The sequence below is a fragment of the Cladophialophora bantiana genome (assembly GCF_000835475.1).
Source record: "Cladophialophora bantiana CBS 173.52 unplaced genomic scaffold supercont1.1, whole genome shotgun sequence".
NCBI lineage: Eukaryota > Fungi > Ascomycota > Eurotiomycetes > Chaetothyriales > Herpotrichiellaceae > Cladophialophora > Cladophialophora bantiana.
This window is the reverse complement of record NW_015971575.1, coordinates 1,454,716-1,472,779: the sequence shown is the minus strand read 5'-3', so window position 1 is coordinate 1,472,779 and position 18,064 is coordinate 1,454,716. Positions and strand designations below refer to the sequence as shown.

The following is an 18,064-nucleotide window of genomic DNA, read 5'->3' as shown; positions in this document are numbered from 1 at the left end:
TAATTGCTACTTGTAACAACCTCTATGAAGGGGGTATCTGTATCTGTCTGTTCTGTAGGATGCATACATCTTTTGGGCCTGGAATCGCTTCCCTCGAGGAAATCCTTCTTCCCCCCAATCTTTGATAAACATAGTAAATTCCACAATGTCCTGGTCAAGGAACAGTATTGCTGTCGAAGCTCCAAGGAAATGTCAAGTGCTCAAAACACGCCCAATCCCAGCCCAGCCCGGGAATAGGTAGTCAAACAGCCGCATCGCCCATATTAAAATCGATCATACTCCATGGATCTCGTCCTGTTGGGCGGTCTCAACGCCATTCATGCTTGCCCCCAATGTCTTTCAAAGAAAAATTCCGGGGAAAAGAAATATAGCGGTCGTGTCGTCAATCGTGATAATAAAAACAAACTTGGTTTCAACTTGAATCCTTCGCTTCAATCATCGAGTCCCGCTCTCTCAGGGAAGCTACCATGCTTCCCATAGCAGGCCCTGTCGGCGTTGCACCATTGCTTCCTGCCATCGAGAGTCGTCGTGAGTGTCGCCGCGTTGCTGACGATCCTCGCGAAGGCACCCGCACCGATGAAGACCGCCGGTTCAGCTGTCCACTCTCGACCTTGTCCTGAATCATCTCGTCGAGCATCCTTGACATTTCGTCTACCGTCTTGCGCTTCTTATCCATCGCCTTTTGCGGGGACAGAATCGCCATCGGACTCGTCGTCAGTGGCGACCGGGGTCCACCAGATAACACTTGTTGCGTCGAAACGCTCAATTGAGAGCTGCTGTTGCTACTGTTGCTCTGGTGTCCGGTTTGTGCGCGGTTCTGCTTGAATTCCGAGGATGACGTGTCGGGCGTCAATTCGGCAATCTCTCGCTTGCGCACTGCGGATCGAAGCGCCGCAACCGTCTTCTGCAGGTCCGCAATCATCGCATCTTTCTCGTCCAGTCGCCTCTGCATTTCACTGTCGTCGCCCGCGGGTTTGTTAAACGCCATCGACACTCGAGAGTGACTGGATCGCCGAGCTTGCAGCAGTCTTTTCTCCAGCGTCGAGATATACCGTGTTTTGTCCTGCAAATCGGCCTGCAGAGCGCGCACCTGGGCCTGCAAAGGCGCCCTCCCGTCGCCAAGATCGCCGCTACCGTCTTCATCCTCATCTGGGATCCCCGAAAATGAAAGATGCCCGGAAGCCGACGCCACCCCTCCAAGAGAGGCGACCGACGGATGTCGCCCCAAGCTCGGCGCGACGCCGAGAGTCGACTGGCTGGCAGATGATCGAACAGACCTTGAGCCCCCATATTCAGTTCCACCAGAGAGTCGCGAATGCATACCCAAGGCCGACACGGTTCCGCTGTTAACGCCGGTCGACTTGGAACACAGGATCAAGCGGTTCAGATGCTCGATGCGCTCCTTGAGGGCTGTTCGAGCCAGCTGCATCTCCAGCATTTGTTCCTCATGGCGTTGCTCGGCTTCTTTCTCCAGCTGTCGCTCTTCCTTTTCTGCGGCAGACTTTTGTTGCCCTTCCAGTTGAGACCGGAGACTCGCAATCTCAGCTCTATATCGTTCCAGTAGGCCCGCATTAACACTGCCCATTTCTTCCGCGGCTCTCTTGGCATGGCTGACGATATTGTTCTTGGCGCGAGCGGCAAACTTCAGGGTGTTGAGGGTTTCACCTGTGTGGTTGTTGCCCGCGTTTGTTAACCCGGCTCCAATCTGGATGGTACAGAGGATCGAGACCAACGAGTTCCCAGAGAGTGCGGGTTGGAGCAACCGTGTGAGCTTGCTGTCTCGATATGGCAGGTGTTTTCCGTCTTTGTCCGTTGGATTACCGTTCTTATCACGGTTGCCGGATAACTTGGCGATGACTGTTCCCAAGGTCAAGAGAGACTTGTTGATGTGGGCGCCCTCAGCACGACGTTCCTTGTCCTCTGCCGCACGCTCTGACCCCGCTAGATCAATCAAGCTCAGCGTAGATACCCGCACGCCACCCGGCAGCATTGCCACACGTTTTCCATTTTCCTGCAAGGAGCCAGATCCCGGTATTCGTTCTCGGCTCTCGACCACAATCTGAACCACGGCATGGCTTCGAGAACTTCGTGCATTGAATTGGGTGCTCCCAGTCCGACGAGCTGTGTCTCCTCGATGAATCACTCGTAACAGCTGCGTTGGACTCTGCACAATCTCTTCTTTCAAAGGCGTGGCATAGACACCTCTTTTGCTGTCCTCACGCAGCTTGATTTCCTCTTGTTGCTGTCCGACGCTCGCACCAACAGGCACAGCCAACAAGTCGTGGATCTTCTCGTTGTAGATCTCGAGGTAACTAACTCGCAAGAGGAATTCGCGGTGCGGAGTCTCTCTGATGTAGGAGAAGATATCTGTGATTGCCAGGGGGATCACTCCAGGGCTGCTCATAGTTCCTTGCATCGAAAAGGTCTTTCCGGTTCCTGTCATGCCGTATGCAAACACAGTTCCATGATAACCTTCCATGACTCGACGTACCAGTCGTTTGGCTGCAGCATCATAAACTTTGGCATTGTCATCGTGTGTAGTGAACACATTGTCGAGGTGGTAATCCCCACCCTCTTTTCCCCGGTATGCCACCAGGCCTCTTCGGCCATCCACCATCCATTCTCCTTCGGATTGGGCATTGCTTGGGGCACCAGCGTCGGGGCGGACACGGACACTGACAATCACGTTGCCTTTGGCTTCTTTTCCCTTAGAATTTCGTTTCGAGTCAGCCGTACCTTCGTCCAATTCTTTTGTTCGACCTCGATTGTCCTCCTCGCCTTCTTCGAACGTGGTCGCGCTAGTCGAGTAAGATCCATTGGCCGAAGAGCTCCGACTTTGTGGAGGGGAATGGACGCTGGACTGTGCATCCGATATTCTCTTTCCAAACTTGGCAGAAATGGCCATCCCGTCACCAGCGGAATTGAGTAGACTGGGGGTTTGAGACGAGCGAAAACTTGCGGCAACGCTGGTTCTGGGGGACTTCTTGGATCTGACGGAGGCGTTCTGCACACTGTGTCCTCCATCTGAAGTCCGCTTCTTTGTGGATGTGGTGGATGTCATTGAGGCCGAGGTTGGCGGGCGCGAACTGGCATTGGGTGGCTGCGGAAATGAGCCTATGCTGACAGTTTTCCGCACACCTTTGCTAGAAGGTATACCAGAGGGCTTTTCGGGTGAGAGATCAGGAGCCGATTGAACAGGCTGCGGTGTTGGGAGCGCCGAAGGCCTTGACGGAGCTTTCAATCTGGACGGAGTCTGGGGTAGGCTCTTTCTGGGAGGTTTGCTTGTCGGAATTGGAGGGAGCGCACCCGTTGGCGGGTCGGCTAGAGGCCGTGAGAGAACGGGTAGAGACATGTCAACCAGCACAGAAGAGTAGGACGATTGGTATACTTTAGACAGCTATAGCCAGCTCATACGGGGTTTATTGGTCTGCTGCGATCTCTCTTTTCGGTGGCCAAACGAAACAGTGGTGGACGTGTACTCGGTTTGATGGTATTTATCCGCGACCCGTCGAGCACAAACCCAATCAATGCTGGTATTCCCTGGATTCTGCGCGTTCTTCTGGATATCCAAGAAAACAGATGCCCGTATACTGTACTATTCTCTGGTTTCTGAGGCGGTGAAACGGAGGGTGTCGCAGCTTTTGAGCGAGGAAAAATTGAGGTGGAAGAGCTGTCCGCATAGGACAACACAACAATGTGGAGGGTCGATCAGTGTTTTCTGCCGAGCATGCGACCTCGTTGATGTGCATGTGGCATGAACACGGCACGTCTTGGAGGACTTCTGGGATGCAATTGGGTACAGTGGCCGCAGATGGTGGTCAACAAGGTATGTGATGTTGACCGAATTGACAGAGAGACGGGCGACGACGGACAAGGCGCAAGAGGGATGTTCTCTGGGGGGGGCTTGTTGGTTACTCCTTCAAACCACTAAGAGAGCAAGGAGGAGGGTGTCCCTTCAGCGAGGGCCGTGCCGGCGTCGATGCTAAGGTTTTCCGCCCTGGCAAAAGCTGCTCAAACCTGCGTTGGTGTGCTCGAAGGGGATGATCTGGCTAGGATGGAAAGGTTCAAGCGTGTTGGAAAAGTGCAGGTCTAGCTGTTGGTTGATGCCGGCTGGGCGCTGCTGGGCACAGGAACAGGACCTTGCAGGGCACCTTTTGCGGCTACTAGGCTAAACTGCCGCTAAAAAAGGACCCATACATCGGATGCCCCCCTCCAATAAGCCCGCACAGGCCTTCCCAGTAAGTACCTAGTGGAGGGGGGGGCTCTTTGCTCACTGGGCATGGGGCGCTCGCACCGGGGCTGCAGCAACAAGCCTCGCAGCCCGGTCCAACGAGCCTGTCAAATTGCACCTTCCCTTACCTGTTCCATTGGGCACGAGCCATTCCCTTCACCTTCCGTGCCACCCACTGAAAAGAAGTGCTGCTGGGTGGTCTCGTCGCGGAAGCTGGCCACCACTGGCCCTCTGCAACCACTTTCCTTCAAGGGTCAGCATTCTTCTCATTTCTGTTATTCTATTGGCCTCTGGCTTGTTTTATCACTTGAATTCATCTGCGACTTTTGTGATCATCACAAGCATTGCTCAGGCCACAGGATGTTCTGGCTGTTGTACGGAGTTGTTCCAAACTATCAAGTTGGAACACCTGCAATGGCCACGCGGACACAATTGTCAATAGTGCGTCCTGCGCGCCTCTGCACTCGAATTTCTCCTCGTCTTCCACGGGCTCGCGTACCCTCCTGAACCTCCTGCCTTAGCAACCTCTAGGTTAGCCGAATAGACGCCACGCATAACAGGTCCTGGGGGGAACACAAAGAATTCGCCATTCCCCAAATTCTCTTCTGGCTGCCACCCAGACAATCGCCACTTCCCTCAACTACTGAAACCCTCCAAAGGTGACAACTCCTCTACAAGGTACAAGGCAAAACTTCACGGTCTGATAAGAGTTAGGTGATATGACATGATGCGTTTCCCAAGGCAGAGATGGAGCAGAGAAATTTGACAAGCATCACGGCTCTAAGGGGAAATCCCACCCTTGTCAACGCCAATCTCGACGGTGGCTTCTTTCAAATGCTTCCCCGGCCGTTCACCCCTGGATCAATTCGCTTGGCAAAGTTGGGCGTGGCCAACTCCGGCTACGCAGGTTATCGTCGTCGAGTTGTCTCTCGTGCACCCTTCAACCGAGAACATCCTCATCTCGGTCCTTGAGACAGCGTTGAGGGGCATGCGCATTATTCTGGGCGAGCCGATCCCTCCGCAACGTGCAGCCAACCCGTTTTGTCCAAAAGTTCACTTAATAGGAGGATGGTGCCCTTCTCTTTGAAGTAAACGTCAGCTCCTGGCATTCCATGTGGTAGGAAACAGGTAGTCCCAGACCTCCTTTCAATTGCAACCAGCACTATTTCCACGCTATCTTCAACTTACCTACTTACCTACGCATTGTAAACAAGCCAGTCACATCTATCAACGACCCAACCACACGCAACGCCGGCAGTTGATATTCAGTTTCGCATCAGTACTCCGTGCGGGCTCGGAGTGATCTGGAGACATGCCGGGTCTACGAGGTACCTACTCGCTACTTACCTAGAGGATACTCTCGAGGTCCACCGACGCAGAGTAGAAATGTGGCAACGATCAGCAAAATGATCTCCCTGATCCAGTCCCATGAACCCGCCCAAATGGAACCGGATTTTCTAGCTGTGTATCAAACATGCTGATCTCTTCTTAGCCTTCACTCCCTTGCTTAATCCCCTCAAATGTGAGCAATGGAAATACTCAGGTCGTCTGCTCCCCCTATTCTCTTCTGTTTATCGGCGACAGTCTTCCGATACGTTCAAGGAGAAGACCGAGTGTTTTGAAGGCGACTCAGAACGTGCAGCCGTGGAAGCCGTCGGAGATTTTACTCCCTTGGGGCCTGCTAGCGTGATAGTGGCTGAATTTTCTGTCCCCAAGGATTGGCCATCCGAGCGCAATGGCCACCATGGGCGCCCGGTTGGTTGATCACCCTCACCACAGCAGAGTGTGGACGCCTAGGTACATACCTACTTTCGTTGACCAGACATGGTCCTTAGAACACATTGATATGGTGATCTCAGACTTGACTGAGACACAACCGAAACTCCCGAGATATTACCCTTTCTGGATCTCTCGGCTCATGAGCAAGCTTGATAACCATGCTCCGAGTATGATGTCTTCGGGAGTACTCGCCTGCTGTGTGGAGGAAAACGCATGGCTGCAAGGACTTTCAGACATCTAATAAGAAGAGATAAAGTATTGGGTTCGCATGACATCGTGATCGCACCTATCAATGGTATCCGCATCTCCAGACCCGAGCAGGGTGTTATGTAGGTTCACTTTAAGAGATGGGTTCGCATCTCGCTCCAAGCGTGCTGTCACAACACCCGTTGCGACTCAACTGGACAACTTGGGTTTTCAGAACATAGCCGCCCTCTCCATCACACCAATCACAGAGCCTCGCGCGATGACATCAAGCTTCGTTTCTGGACAAGGCATATCAAGCCCACTCAGAGTCAACAGACAAAGGCCAGAGCACTCTCAACTGTCCAAACCAGCAACATATGATACAACCGATAGTTATCGTACACACGGCGCCCAGAGGTGGCAGGCCACGAAAATGCTCCTTTCAGACATACCATGAATCCACAACATCTCTCGTCTATCTTGCATTCTTTTTGTTCTCCTCCACTCTCATCTTGTGTAACGTCTCCGCCCGTCTCCTCTCACCACCATACACTTTCCTCCCTCGCTTATGCTCCCACAACCCTTCAACGGCCTTGACTGTGACACCACTTCCATGCGTCCCTGCAATGGGATGTGCCTGCTTGCCCTTGATAATGTATCCATTTTTCAACCTAAATCCATACGGTTTCTTCAAGTCCGCGGTCGTCTGCCCAGGGAGTAACCGATACGTGGCGGACCCATTGGGCACGTTGACGATCAACTTCTGCATCCCGGGACTCCTTCCGATGGTGACTGGGCCTGAGACAGGATCTCCTGTTGCGGGATCCTTTTTTAAACTGGGCACTTCGACGACTCGTAGCTCCGCAACGCCGTCCTTGACATACTGAAAGTCGCCTCCAATCCCGAACTCCCCTTTCCGGAACTTCTCTCGCCAACGTAATAGGTATCTCCGTGTGCGGGGCGGTTCAATGCCTCGTGTTTTCATCTGATTCGACGTCAAGGTGAAGAGTTCCTCCCAGGACTCGATCTTGCCGGCATGTTTGGAGAGTTCACGCCCGATGAGCTTGAGGAAGGTGGGCACGTCGGGGACAAAGGGCGTAGGGGCAGGAATGTAGCCGTCACCGGGTAGACCGCGGTGCAGCTGTCGTCGGCATGGGGGGCAGACGTAGGATTGCGGGATTATGAATTTCGATGCCGCTATCGAGGGTCGGAGGAGAGAAGCAACCAGCGAGACTGCTGCTTGCGGCTGTCGCGTGATCATTGCTGCCGCCGTTACTGCACAGATTTCCTCCTTTTCTGGTCCCTGTACGTCAAGGATGACGATTCGGGCGACGCTCAATGGGGTTCAGAGCTTCGTGGTTGCGGGTGATGAAGGGCAAGAATTATTAGACGGTTGGGGCTCATTGGGACGCGATGTCTTGCGAGCCGCATAATTGAGTTCGGTGCCAAGGGCGAGGAAAAGTTGCTGGAAGGTGGACCTTGCCTGATTAGGAAGAATTGTCACGCCGCCCTGTGGTAGTCATACTCCGTCCAAGCCATTGGAGTCGAAGATCAGGCATTGCAATTTCAAGAGACAGGACGCGAATACTAGCCAGATAAACAAGGAGCGGACATACACTCAACCAACATGTACAAAATAATGTGATCAAAAGAACACTAGCATGCGAAAGCCGTTTTGGGAATTACATTCGACTAGGAACTCGCGTGGTGCCTAATTGGTACTTCCTATAAAGAGGTATTCAGAAAACTCGATCAGCTTTGGTCCGGACATTTCAAGGCCGTCGTAGAGATCGAAATGATTCTTCCCTTCGACAACAACCCGCCTCTTTGGGCTCTTTTGCAGCGCCGCATGAATGGGAAGCGAGCTGACAACCATGGAGTTCGGGGCTGACAGTCACAGCTCTGAGGATTTGATAACAACGGTGGGCTTTTGGACCGTGGACAAACCTGGGCGGCGCGCTGAGGTCTATTGGGCTTGTTCTGTCTTCGATGGCAGTGCTCGTGGGCTTCGCAGCGCTCTGCGCTTCACACTCAATGATGGCTTGAAAGAGAAGCATGTGAATCCGCATCATGATGTCGCAGATCTGGAATAGAGAATGTTCATACAATTGCATGCAACGCATGATTTGAGGTGTTCGAATATCGTCACAAGATTGTCATTGTTCGTGAAGGCCGTATTGTTGGCGGTTCCTTTTCTCACTCTTGAAGAACAAGGGACAGAGTGACGCCGATGAAGGCCATGGAGGCCATGAGTTAGCTGCAAGAAAAGATGAGAACAAGTTGTCAACGACAGACAGCATATATGGTTCCAAATGGTTCCCATTAAAGCGGCGTGAGATTCCACGTGAGGGCCATATGCCAAGCATTTGGAGCCTCAGTCTTGAAGTTCTTCTCGGCTGCTTTCAACGACATCCTTCTTGCTTTCGACACGGTTCAGGCCAGATGGATAGATTGACTATGTAAGGAGTTCCTCTCTTTACGATTTCGCAGTGTATCGCGACCTCTGTCCCACTATTTCTGCGGCTAGGATCATGAGATAAACCGATATCAAAAAGAGTTTCACCTTGGATAAGCACTCCTCCGCCTCGAGCACTCAAAAGCACCTTTCCTCCACTTCCAACGGTCCCTGGATCACAACATGGCACCCTCAACAAACGCGCCGTCGCCTCTGATGCCGAGGTCACCTTCAGACATAAATGCAAACTTGTCACCATCAAGAGCTAAGTCGCTTGCCATGAGGAAATCAATATCCAAACCGCAATCTTCAGCACCGGGCCCACCGGCCCAGAGACCGCCTCCGGACTTCGACATGGCTGAGCAAATGAATGAAGATATCAGCAACAAGTATGTCAAAGGTCCGTTTACCTCATTGGCTTTCCAGGTCTTTTCTGAGTCTGCTGACCAGCTCCACAGGGAAAAAACTGGGCGAGGGAACTTACGCTATTGTCTACAAAGGACATTTGAGATCAGATCCGACCAGACTTGTGGCCATCAAGAAGTTCAAAGTTGACCCTTCGCAGCAGCGGGAAGGGCTCAATGTGGATACGATACGCGAGATCAAATACCTCCAAGAAATCTCACATCCAAGCATCGTTGCCTTGTTAGACGTATTTTCCTCCAAAGACCAAAACATCAACATGGTCATCGAGTACTTCCCTAATGGCAATCTAGAAGAGCTCATCCGTGACAAGACAGTGAGTTACGGCGCAGCCGATGTCAAGGCGTGGATGGGCATGCTGTGCCGCGCGATATACTATTGCCACTCCAACTTCATCTTGCATCGAGATATCAAACCAAACAACTTGCTTATTGCCGCAGATGGAGAGGTGAAACTGGCAGATTTCGGTCTAGCGCGATCGTTTGGTGACCCGAGGTATCAGATGACGTCTGCAGTAATCACGCTCTGGTATCGTCCCCCAGAATTGCTGTTTGGCGCGAGGCAATACAGTGGTGCAGTCGATATCTGGAGTATTGGGATGGTCTTTGCTGAACTACTCATTCGGAGACCGTATGCAGCAGCAGATGTGGCAAACCAAGAAGTGCTAGCAACAGGTGGGGGAACTGTCGCACAACTCGACAAAATCTGCGAAGCGGTCGGGACACCGAACGAAGAGAATTGGCCAGGAGTCTCCAAGCTGAGGGACTATTTCGAGCTTGACAAAAAGATTCCGGTCCGCGAAAAGCCGTTCTACATGCAAATGTTTCCAACAGCAGGGTCTGTTGGCGTCGATCTGCTCATGGCGATGCTGAAACTTGATCCACGAAAGAGAGTGACAGCAAGAGGAGCCCTGGAGCATGAATGGTGGAGGATCGATCCCAGGCCTACCAACAAGGAGAATCTCCCGAAGCAAGGCGGCGGTGATTCGAAGATGGCTGCTGCGGAAGTGGCAGCCCCGGGATTTGTCGTCGACGAGAACAAGTTCAAGGGCGTCGCGAAGAAGCTTGATTTCGGTGCCACCCAGTCAAAATGATACGGGGAAAGTTGAACCATGTTAGATATGTTCAGACACTACCACCTGCATCTCGGCCGATTGATTTGAAATCGCGTGAGATACTGGCGAGGAATTTTTGCGAAGATCGCAAACCGAGACAAGTCGCGCAACCATCTTCTATCTCACGCTAAGAGCATATATTGCTCTACGGTCAAGGGTGTCAGTCCCGCTCGCAACAAAAAGGTAGTTCGAGGATATCTCATCGAGAGGGCCCTATTTACTCCGGCAAAACCCACCAATTCTCACTCACAACTCACTTGTGTGTCTCTCACACTTTACCACTCCGAACACACCGCTTCCACTTTTCACCACACCAGGCTCTCAATAAAGTCGACTTCTACTGACATCCACTCTCTCACAAGATCTAGTCTGCCACCCAGCTCACAAAAGCCCTTCTACCGATCATCTAACTGTGTCGCTTCCGATTAGTAGGTTCTCCGGCAGAAATGGAGGCCATCGTCCTTGTGGACAAGCCCATTATTCTAGCTCCTGACTTGACGACTTGCAAAACCGTTGGCGACTTCTTCACCGCTATCAAAGACTTCAACTCGGACATCTTCAACGACATGGAGACTTTGCTGTACATTATACATGGCTCTGACGGTATCCAGGTGCCACTGAACGGTCCCTTGTACGACCCCGAGCGTCCTCTACCAACCACCATCGATTCAGTCTTCCGCATTACGGCACGGCCGATGCAACTAGAGTACCTCGTACGAGTCCGTCTCCCACTTCAGAATTTCACGCACCCCTGGCCAACATACGGTTCTGTGACAGTGTGGTGGGGCGACACTGGAAGACGGCTACGAGAAAAAATTCATGCGAAATACGGAATTCCGATAGACTCTTTTATGCTCGCATTTCGTGGCGCTGGCGTCTTCGATACCATGAGTCTCTGTGAGCAGAAGATCTTGGGCTGCTGTATTGTCACTGTGAGACTAAGCATTTCGATCAAATGCCAGTTCAAGAAGGAGGATTATTCGATCCGGGTCTGGTCCGATGACACGATGAAAAAACTTCTCGAAATGGTTGCGAAGCGGATGGATGAAAGCCTAGAGTGCCTTCGCTTCGCGATCATCAAATGCTCTGGCAACGTTACTGAAGAAGCAAAGAAGTGGCTCCCGGATCAATCCGACATTTACTCGGCTGAGTACGTCGCCGGAACATTGGAAGAGAATGGGTTTCGACACGGAGACAAGATCATGGTATTCCGCCAGCAAGAGAACTCGAATAAACGAAAGAGGGACTCCGAGGAAGCTGAGACTAAGGAAACCGCCTAAGACCAGAGCGACGAAGTCAGAAAGGCGGGAGAGAAATATCATGTGCTACTGAGGGACTGCCCGCACAGGCGTCGGAACGGTATGTTCGAGCCTGTGGATTTGCAAGTGAGAATTGAAGGCATGTTGGAAAACCACACCTTCTCGCTTGGCATGGACTGGGCATAGCGGCACGAGAAAATGATTAACAGCGGTGAAAGGCATCGCGTAGCCAGGAAGATGAAAAGAGACAAGCAATGTCAGGTGGAAGTGTGCTGGCGGTGAGGGATACAGAGCTCCGTATGGGCACAAGAATCAAGGGCACTTGCTATTGAGCTTCACAGCGGAATGATAGTCGATGAGCCCGCGCAGCAAAAGAGCTCCAGCCAGGAAATAAATTGTAACTGGCTGCGTGTTCAAAGTTCGAGCTTCTCTCTATACAACCTGGATCGTATTTCCCGAATATTTTCCTTTCCTTGGGCCCATTCCTTCGTCGTCCATCTTTGTGCTCTTTTCCACTTCTGCTCCTCCCTTTTCCCGTCTCAATTCACAACCTGGTCATCTCCTCAACGTCCTCGCCGGGAGCATTCCAACCGACCTCCAAAATTCCCGAGCATCCAACTTTCTGCCCAATGCCTCCATCGGCCTCGGCAGTGACTTCACGGCCTTGTCCCGCATCAACTCCATCACCCAACGTCGATACTTCGTCCTTTCTTCCAGCTTCGTCTGCTCTTCCACATCATCCTCACTCCCGCGGCTTTCCTCACTCGAGTCCCCATTGAAATCCCATACGACGCTCCACCAATCGTAGCTCACGCAGTCCGCCACTATCCATCTCCTGCCAAACAATCGCCCTGTCCGAGACTGGCCGCTGCCACCGGTACCATTCTCCTCAGTTTCCTTGCGATCTGCGTCGATGACCCCGACTACAGCTCGCGCAACATCCAGCCCGTGGATCAAGTGCAGCGCCCCTTTCTCACTGAGCTGTTCCTTGGTCTTCGCGACTCGCGCAATCCAATTGCCAGGCTGCCTTTGTGCCCCGTACAGACCTGCAAGGTTCAACACGCAGCCGAGCAAGGAGATGAGTTCGTCCTCTGCAATCCCTCTCTCGTTTGACGGATCGATTGGAGAGCGGCTGTCGACAAAGTCCGCGGACGTCCAAATTCCAGTACTGCCGAGCTGTATCCACTTCGTCTTCTTTGTCGTTACCGTAGTGGTCTCTCTGTCACCTCCTCGACCGCCTCCCTCACTCGCCGCAGCTGAGGAATCCAAGTTCGCGAGACCGTATTCCTGATGCGTCTCGGTGTACATGCCCACCAATCTCCTGGATGGGCCCTTCCCTTTTAATGGAAACGTGACAAGCACATACTCCGCCAAGGGAAGCGCTTTGAATGCCTCCTCGAGGTCGGCGGATTCTGGATCGAATTTAAAAGGAATGGTCCCTTCACGTCCGCTTGTGGTGGTGGCTGCGTATGTAATGTCCTGCCTCTTGTTGAGAAGCGGTTCGAGGAATTGCCACACCCAGCCGGCTCCGAGGACGAGGAGGGTGACTTTTTCTGCGGCTGGTATGGTGGATGGTGAGGCGAAGGTCATAGTCACCTTTGCGGGATGAAACGTTGAAGAGAGGTTATAGCATAAGGTAATCAGGTGTTAGAGGTTATCGAGGTACATATAGAATGTCTATCGGAGGTGACATATAGTTAGACTCAGCCCCGCATTCAGCATAGATTTAAACAATTTCTTGACCCACGACAAAGAGTCATTGCTTAAACCCGACCCCCTTAATTGTCTAGACAAGTTTAAATGAATTGGGAAATGGAGGCATCAACGCCGTTGTCCGCATCGTCCCAAGCCTCGTCCAACCCTTTTGCAATTGCCGTCGTGGGCGCTGGCTTAACGGGCCTCTCCATCACCCTGTCCCTCTTACACCACGACCTCTACAACCCCAGAGACATCACGATCTACGACCTCCGCCGCCCCGCGGACACTCCCGACCCGGCCAACTCGTCCGGCGTGGTGCTCACACCTAACGGCCTGCGCGTTCTCGACGCGCTCGGCGTCCTCGGCCGGATATCGTCCAGGTGCTGGCTCTCCGAGTACCGTACGTACAAGAATGAAGACGATGAGACAACCCGGAAGACGCTGATCACCAACGAGGCCCTCTACGGGTACAAGAACCACCGGCTGTGGCGGCGAATCCTGCTTGAGACGATGCTGGAGATGGTAAGCGAGCGAGGCGTCAGGATCTGTTGGGGGACGAGGTTCGAGGGCATAGTGGACGAGAGCGAGAAAGGGGACAGGGTCCTGTTCAGAGTCAATGGGCGGGATGAATCGGCCGGGATGCTGATCGGCGCGGACGGGATTCATTCTTCGGTGAGGAAATATGTCAATCCAGACGACCCCGGGCCCGAGTACACGGGTATCGCGGGTGTCCTGAGCCACATCCCCTGGAACTCGGTCGAGTGGCCGTATGAAGACTATGAGCGTGCGTGCACGATTCAGGGAAAGCCCGGGGCATTTGTTCTAATGCCTGAAGACCGGGAAGGAAGTATCATCATGGTCGCGATGCAAGTCAGGATGCAAGATCGCAGTCGGCAACAGTGGGAAGCGTTGGGGCGGGACAAGGAGTTCTTGCGTGCTTTCTATGCAAACACCCGAGACAAATGGGAGAGTCGAACAGCAAAAGGAATCATCGATGCCGTTTGTCGCCATGTCGATACGACATTTTTATGGCCCTTCATGCGAATGGCGCCGCTCAAGAAATGGTTCTCAGAGAAGGCGGGCAGGGTCATCATCATGGGCGATGCAGCTCACGCGTTGCCTCCTAGCAGTGGACAGGGCGTGAACCAGGCCCTGGAGGACGTGCACGCTCTGACTAGGCTGCTTCTTCTGCTCAAATCGAAGCCAACACAAGAGCTGAAGAATTCGCTGGCGTTCTGGCAATCCCTCCGGCAGGCTCGTGTGGATGCGGTCTTCAACTGGGCAACGAATAAGACAAACGTCCAGCGTCTGCCCCTGGCGGAAAGAGAGAGGCTTGTGCGCGAGGGGAAAGTCATCGACGCCAGCAATGCTGAGAATTTTGACGACATGCGGTGGCTGTATCAGCCGGACACCGACAACGTAATTGACGCGTGGGTGTCCCAACAGGGGTGAACACCAACTATAGGTGAAAAAATCGGTTATCGTTGGGTCAACCAAGGAAATTAATACCGTGTGGATCCCCTCTGTCCGCAGCGCTGAGATCGAAATCCTCAACCACTTCATCCCAGCCTCCATTGCTGTCATCACTCCGTCGCCAACAAACCAACTTCCCCTTGCCCACTTTGAGTCGATTCATCACGACCTTGACATGACAGAATCGAGCCGCGACTGGCAGTTCGGGAATACGATGAAGATATTGTTTATTCTTCTCGACTGGGGAATCGAAAGGCTGAGAGTCGAGATCCAGGCCAAAATCGTCGAAAAATCCCTTCTCTTCCATCGCCATAACTCTCTGCGCATTGTGTGCCACGATGACGCCATCCCAAAAACCTTCACGGTGTGGCGCCGCCAGGAGCAATGCAATCGCCTGCCTCCTCAACCAGGGTACTCGGCATTTCAATGCAACGTATAACAGCGGAGGGATGGTGCCCAAATCCACCGTAAAACTGAACCCGGAGACACGTGCGTCGTTGCATAACTGACGACATTCAGTGTCGCCGGCGTTGTGGTACAGCGCGATTGTCATGGTGAGTATCGACGTGAATGCGAAAGTGAACTCATCGAAACACCTTTCGGAAGTGGACAACATAGTGTCGACCATGATGTCCGCCATCGTATGGTAGATACATAACAGCGATAATCCCTGCATGTTTGCTGGCTTGGTGGTTCGATTCAGTGTCGGAAGGCTCGCCCTGAAAGTTCGGATCCACGATGAAGTTGTTTCCCGAAGGGAGCGATGCTGTTGAATGAGTTCCTCCGGGAAGGCTGTTCCCATGACTTCCAGCCGGCGACATTGCTCTGATAGAGTTAAAATGGCCTGCATGAGAGAATCGAAAGTCCGCCGGGCCTGTGTCAGAGCCGGGAGGACTTGGGGAAGTCTCCAGTCAGTGAAGAACTTCTGCTGTTGGGAAACACTGAAAAGGGCATCGACAGCTCCCACATGGGCTGACTGGAGGCTGAGTCGTGTGAATGCTTCGACCAAATAGTCATCGATCGTCTCGGGCAGCCTCTTGGGACAAAGTGCCTGCTTCTCCACGTCCTGTTTTAACTTGCTCAGCAGATTCAATCCGTGCCGGGCATGGACCATGGCAGTTGTGTAGTCCCCTCGGAGCAATTCTAGAGAGATATACAGTATGCACGCAACCAATGCAGTACGAAGCTCGGCTTTGTGGTCTTCCTCGAATTGGCGGGCACGCAAACACGCAATAGACTTGTTATACTGCTGCAAAGCAAAGGCTTCGTGCGTGTCCAGAATGCCATTTGCCTCACAGCAAGAGAGAGAAGACGGTACGGCGCTCCCGTACAGATTGAGTTGGGCGCTTCTGTGAGCAGAGGCGAGGGCCACAGCAGCATGCAGGATCGGGAGTTCTGAGGAGCTCGCTTGAAGTACCAGGTCGGCCCAGAAATGGGAAAAAAATACCCCGGGGATCTTGACAACGGTCTTGTTGAGAAAGTAGTCAAAGCAGCTCCGTTCCGCGTGACTGAGGTTATGGAAGGGTGTTGATGTATTGTGTTTAGAGAGACTCTGAGTTGCGACGGGCAAGGTTGGCAGTATGCACCTTTTTGGAAGTGGCTTTGGCTGCCTCCGGCGCTCGTCCTCTGTCGCTTTCGTTCCACCGCCCCAGATTCCATAGCCTTCACAAACAATTCCTGCATTCGAGCAATTGTGACAGCCCGGTCGCGATTCGTCACATTTCAGATGTCTGAGTTTGCAGGTTCGGCAGCCCGATTTGACCTTTGGTGCATATTGGCGTCTGCGCTTCCACACCAAATTGGCCATGTTTAATCCAATCCTGCCAAGATCCTGAAAATTCCTTGGATTGAGAACCCACAGCAACCAATCTTACCCGTAATTTGAGCGAGACGATTGGTAGACTTGAGAGATGAAACTGGTGTGAAGGTGAAGTTCGGTCTGTTAAATATTAGAGCTATCGCTGAATTCGTCGTCTGCGTCGCTCGGCAACAACCCGCGTCACCGATTCTCGTCAAGTAGTATTGCCATTGGCCGTCTCGTATATTGCGGAAGCTGATTGGGAGACGGCCTCGCAAAATACCTTTGCCTGATTAGTGCGGTGACCCGCTAGATGAAGTCGAACTTCTAGCCGAGAGTTGTCGTGCACTGATCTGACTAACCACAAAGCCTGATGAGTAAATGTGAAAGTTGAGTTTTGAGATGCTTTAGTCAGACGCCAAAGAATACGGCGCTTTTCGATGAAGAAAGCCTCTTTGTTGAAAGACAGAAAAAGTGTCCGACCAGGGGAAGCTTAGAAAATGAAGAGCTCGAGTCGCTCGTATGATTGGATGCCTGCTCGCTCGGACTCTCGAGTTGTTTGTTGACTGGGCTTGGGGTTCTCTCTCAACTCTTGCGGATCAGCGGTGTGTCAATAAACGGTCATCAGCACTCGCTGTCTCACTGGGCCCCTCCATGAAGCATCGAAAATTTGACAGGAAAGGAAACTTGTGATAGACCATCAACAACGCTGTCTCGAACGCTTGTCCAAGGATAAGCTGACGTTTGCTAGGAGCACCTGAACTCGAAAGGAGAGGAGCTTGGAGTCGCAAGCATGCGTCAAAAGGAGGTGTGCTGGCCGCAAGCCTAGATTTCTAGCTTGACATACTATAACAGACAGCAGATCCAGAGTTTCAATGAAGGGGTCCGCCGCTTGACTTGTCGCTGCTCGCTTTATTAAAAGGTCGTTTCCTGGCTAAACAAAAACATGTCAGAACCAGACTTTTGACCCTCAATGCTGGGATCGCGGCGGAGGCATTTTGGATGATGACAGAATCATTGGCCATCTGTCTGCTTGCGTCCATATACTGTTCAGTCATCGGCCATCTCTTCTTCTGTGTTGATTTCACACATTATCCTGCAGGCATGATAAAAAGACGGCTCCGGCTCACAAGGGAACGCTGTACGCATCAGAATGCCGCTCCACTGATGACTACAACGATCGCACGGCAAAGGCCGGAGGAGGGCTTCGAGGCAATAAGAAGAGACTCAGCTGAGACAAAGTGGTATTAGTTCTTACCACTATCGCTATGTTTTTGTTGGACAATGTAAAACCGCAGGTGCAGCAGTGCAAAGGTCTCATTTGAAGTGCGAAACTTTCGTGTATGTAGGCTTCGAGGTGAATAGAGGCTTCCAGGATCCCAAGGCGGAGGGGTGGAGCATCGACAGCACTTTGGTCGATTGGGAGAAGTTGTGGAAGACCATTTGGAAGGAGTTGGTCATGGAGACATCTGAGCTGATCTGACAAGGCTGGGCAAGGCTGAGATAATGTGACGGCACTCTGAATTAGTCCTTGTCGGAGACGCGTCGCGTTTCGCGTTCAAATGGCGCAATTTCATTGGCGGATTCATGGCTTCCTTCAAATGACTCCTCGTTCGCTGTTGGACTTCTCAGCCTAGTGTCCACGAAT

The 18,064-nt window shown here is 52.4% G+C and overlaps 7 protein-coding genes across 7 annotated transcripts; 3 read left to right on the top strand and 4 right to left on the bottom strand.

Annotated features, from left to right (window-relative positions):
• Window positions 1-412: 412 nt before the first annotated feature.
• Window positions 413-3,352, bottom strand: Z519_00537 (uncharacterized protein; the record flags this gene model as incomplete). The annotated part of the gene is made up of 1 exon (XM_016758294.1): window positions 413-3,352. One exon carries the CDS (start codon window positions 3,350-3,352, stop codon window positions 413-415), a length of 2,940 nt encoding a protein of 979 aa, XP_016625543.1.
• A 3,319-nt stretch (window positions 3,353-6,671) lies between these two features.
• Z519_00536 (uncharacterized protein) lies at window positions 6,672-7,457 on the bottom strand (the record flags this gene model as incomplete). Its single annotated transcript, XM_016758293.1, has 1 exon — window positions 6,672-7,457. One exon carries the CDS (start codon window positions 7,455-7,457, stop codon window positions 6,672-6,674), a length of 786 nt encoding a protein of 261 aa, XP_016625542.1.
• Window positions 7,458-8,834: 1,377 nt separating this feature from the next.
• Z519_00535 (uncharacterized protein) lies at window positions 8,835-10,167 on the top strand (the record flags this gene model as incomplete). The annotated part of the gene is made up of 2 exons (XM_016758292.1): window positions 8,835-9,051; window positions 9,110-10,167. The coding sequence occupies 2 exons, from the start codon at window positions 8,835-8,837 to the stop codon at window positions 10,165-10,167; spliced, it is 1,275 nt and encodes a 424-aa protein (XP_016625541.1).
• Window positions 10,168-10,634: 467 nt separating this feature from the next.
• Window positions 10,635-11,468, top strand: Z519_00534 (uncharacterized protein; the record flags this gene model as incomplete). The annotated part of the gene is made up of 1 exon (XM_016758291.1): window positions 10,635-11,468. One exon carries the CDS (start codon window positions 10,635-10,637, stop codon window positions 11,466-11,468), a length of 834 nt encoding a protein of 277 aa, XP_016625540.1.
• A 534-nt stretch (window positions 11,469-12,002) lies between these two features.
• Z519_00533 (uncharacterized protein) lies at window positions 12,003-13,037 on the bottom strand (the record flags this gene model as incomplete). Its single annotated transcript, XM_016758290.1, has 1 exon — window positions 12,003-13,037. One exon carries the CDS (start codon window positions 13,035-13,037, stop codon window positions 12,003-12,005), a length of 1,035 nt encoding a protein of 344 aa, XP_016625539.1.
• Window positions 13,038-13,259: 222 nt separating this feature from the next.
• Z519_00532 (uncharacterized protein) lies at window positions 13,260-14,597 on the top strand (the record flags this gene model as incomplete). The annotated part of the gene is made up of 1 exon (XM_016758289.1): window positions 13,260-14,597. The coding sequence occupies one exon, from the start codon at window positions 13,260-13,262 to the stop codon at window positions 14,595-14,597; it is 1,338 nt and encodes a 445-aa protein (XP_016625538.1).
• A 37-nt stretch (window positions 14,598-14,634) lies between these two features.
• Window positions 14,635-16,425, bottom strand: Z519_00531 (uncharacterized protein; the record flags this gene model as incomplete). The annotated part of the gene is made up of 1 exon (XM_016758288.1): window positions 14,635-16,425. One exon carries the CDS (start codon window positions 16,423-16,425, stop codon window positions 14,635-14,637), a length of 1,791 nt encoding a protein of 596 aa, XP_016625537.1.
• Window positions 16,426-18,064: the final 1,639 nt, after the last annotated feature.